Source organism: Geospiza fortis, unplaced genomic scaffold (genome assembly GCF_000277835.1).
Source record: "Geospiza fortis unplaced genomic scaffold, GeoFor_1.0 scaffold19, whole genome shotgun sequence".
NCBI lineage: Eukaryota > Metazoa > Chordata > Aves > Passeriformes > Thraupidae > Geospiza > Geospiza fortis.
Window position 1 is genome coordinate 1,355,187 of NW_005054465.1, and position 2,474 is coordinate 1,357,660.

The 2,474-nt window shown below is 43.4% G+C and overlaps 1 protein-coding gene across 2 annotated transcripts in view; it reads right to left on the reverse strand.

The window, feature by feature from the left end:
- Nucleotides 1–2,322, reverse strand: part of BDH1 (3-hydroxybutyrate dehydrogenase 1) — a 12,678-nt gene extending 10,356 nt beyond the window's left edge. Inside the window, exons 1-2 of one of the 2 annotated variants that reach the window (XM_031062786.1) lie at nt 2,287–2,322; nt 1,401–1,532 (exon numbers count right to left, since the gene is read on the reverse strand). In XM_031062786.1, the coding sequence (XP_030918646.1) occupies nt 1,401–1,483 (83 nt within the window). In that variant the 5' untranslated portion in view covers nt 1,484–1,532; nt 2,287–2,322. The remainder of the gene's footprint in view (nt 1–1,400; nt 1,533–2,286) is intronic. The other variant, XM_005427994.2, reaches the window with a different exon arrangement.
- Nucleotides 2,323–2,474: the final 152 nt, after the last annotated feature.

The following is a 2,474-nucleotide window of genomic DNA, read 5'->3' on the forward strand; positions in this document are numbered from 1 at the left end:
TAAGCCCCCACATGGTACACTAATGTACCATAAGCCATTTTTGTCATTCTGCATCATTGAATTCTAGACCGCAACAGAGACTTTAGAATGCACAGATGGTCCTCAAACTGAATTTGTGCTTGTAATCATGCACTGCCTTTTGTTCAGTTCCACCAAAAAGAGTCATCAGCTTGAAGAGTCAAGTACAAAAATGATGCTTCAGTGCATTAAGACACTGGTATAATGGCAGCACTGCCTTTCAATGAACAGCTGGATTTCCATTGCAGGTTTAGCAACTTGTAGGGATTTGCAAATGCAACATAGGTTTGCCCTGAGTACAAGACACACAAAGCACAAATACACAGTAAGCAAAACAGAAGACGGAAGAAAAAAAAACAAGAATATGCTGAAAATTCTTTCCTCAAGTTAATAAAACATTAATTCGTATTTTTAAGGCCACAGCAGATTCCTGCAGGTGAACTCTGGTGTATGTGGAGCAAACAGGAGATAAAAGTCCTATGTCTGTTTGCACAGGAAATCTCTTAACAGCCTAGCTATCTCCAACACCCAGTTACCAGAGCCACCCTTGACCGTGATGATGCTGGACACCACTATCAGCAGCACTAGAGCAACACTGGAGGTGGCAGCTCTTGCTTAACAGGCCATGAGCCCCTTCTAAATGGCTTATGTACAGTTAGTAGTACCACACTGCTGTTTGGGAACTCTGCTCTAAAACAAAGCCAGGGAAAGCACTCAACTTGCCCTGAGTTTGGACTAATAGGTTCCAAATACAGCAATATAAATGTTGGGTTTTTTTCAGAGCTAGAACTTAGAATTAGATAGGCAATTTTCTGTTCATTTGCAGAAAAGAACCAGCTTAATTACTCAGCCCACCTCCATTTCTCAGCAAAACCCTCCCTCTCAACTTTCTCATTTCATGGGATTTGCTGCCTCTTTAATCACAGGAAGTCACGGAAATAAATGACAGTTTCTTGCACTGAAGCAAGGCCTACTTGCTGATATTCCAAAAAAACCTCTTGATGGATACTGAGTTAATGTTCTTTTTAACTGCAATGTAAAAAAAACAACAAACCAACATGTTGTCAACCCCTCCTTGCATATAGAGTCCATCTCTGCTGTGCTCAGCTCAGTGACTGGGCCCTGGCACAGGTTGTCCAGGCAGGTTCTAGAGTACCCATTCTTGGAGATACTCAAAAGCCACCAGGACACAGCTCTGGGCAAGCAGCTCAGAGAGACCCTGCTTTAGCAGGGTGGTTGGACCACATGACCTTCAGAAGTCCCTTCCAACCTCAACCACCTTGTGACTCTGTAAATAAACTGTCCCACTGAAATCAAGTGAGTCTTTGACATGTGCTTTACTCAAGATGTCACTCTTTCTTCTTTTCCACCAAGTTACTTACCTGAAGCCATTCCCTGGGTCCTTGAAATTCAGGGCTTTCACAGAGAAGTTCAAAAGAGGGCGGGACAGCTTGGTGGCCAACATGTTTTCAAATAGCACACTTTACCAAAAGCAAAACTATTCTTCCTTAGCTCTGCAACACAAGATAGCACCTGTGTTTTAGTTGCTCAATTATTTTGTAAGACATGCTGACTCCATGTATTTCAACAGGAAAATACAGTCCAAAGGAACTCATCTTCTCCCCTTGCAGTCCCTCACACAGAGATAAATAGCTCAACCTTGAGCCAGCCAAGATGCTTTTAAATAAGGAAAAGCATTATAAGGAAACTACCAAGCAGGGAGACATTTAAAGAAAATGTCAATTTCTCTTCTTTAATGCATCTTTAACTGTTTTTTCTGAAACAGGTAAAAATTAAGGTACTCATAAGGAATATATTATTTCAAATGAGCTATATGAAATAACTTTGAACAAAAATATAAGTTCACGTCACAGGTGATGCTATGACTGTCACATGTTATGTGACGTGTTTCCAAAACAATCCTTTGCTTTATAGCTAGTACAGCCACACAGTTAAAAATACATTTTTTGGTACTTAAGTAGGTGGTGATGCTGGACTAAGCACAGGGAAACACCAATAAACTCAATACCGAGTGAAAACATCTCAAGAACGAGACTTTGGTATGGAAAATCAACTTAAATCATATTTATCTTGGATAAAACTAACCCAAGGCAAAAAAAAAAAGTCTCCCAGTCCCTTTTATTGAAGCTGAGAAACGGTATCTAATTGTTAGGGGTGGTTTGCATCTCTGCCGAAGGCTGGGCCGCCACCGCGGCAGCTTCGGGGCCTGCTGGAAACCAGGCCCGGGCTGGAAATCAGTGACATTACCGCAGAAAGAGCAGCGGTGGGCAGCGAGATGGGGAGGGAGGGAGGGAGCGGACACGGCTCAGGAGGCTCGCTGGCCCGGCTAATCCTCAGAAATCCCGGTGCTTCGATCCAATTCGGGAGCACGGCGGGTGTCCCCGCGGGTTTTGGTGAGGTTTGCAGGGAGAGGGCGAGGCCGGAGCTACGTCGCA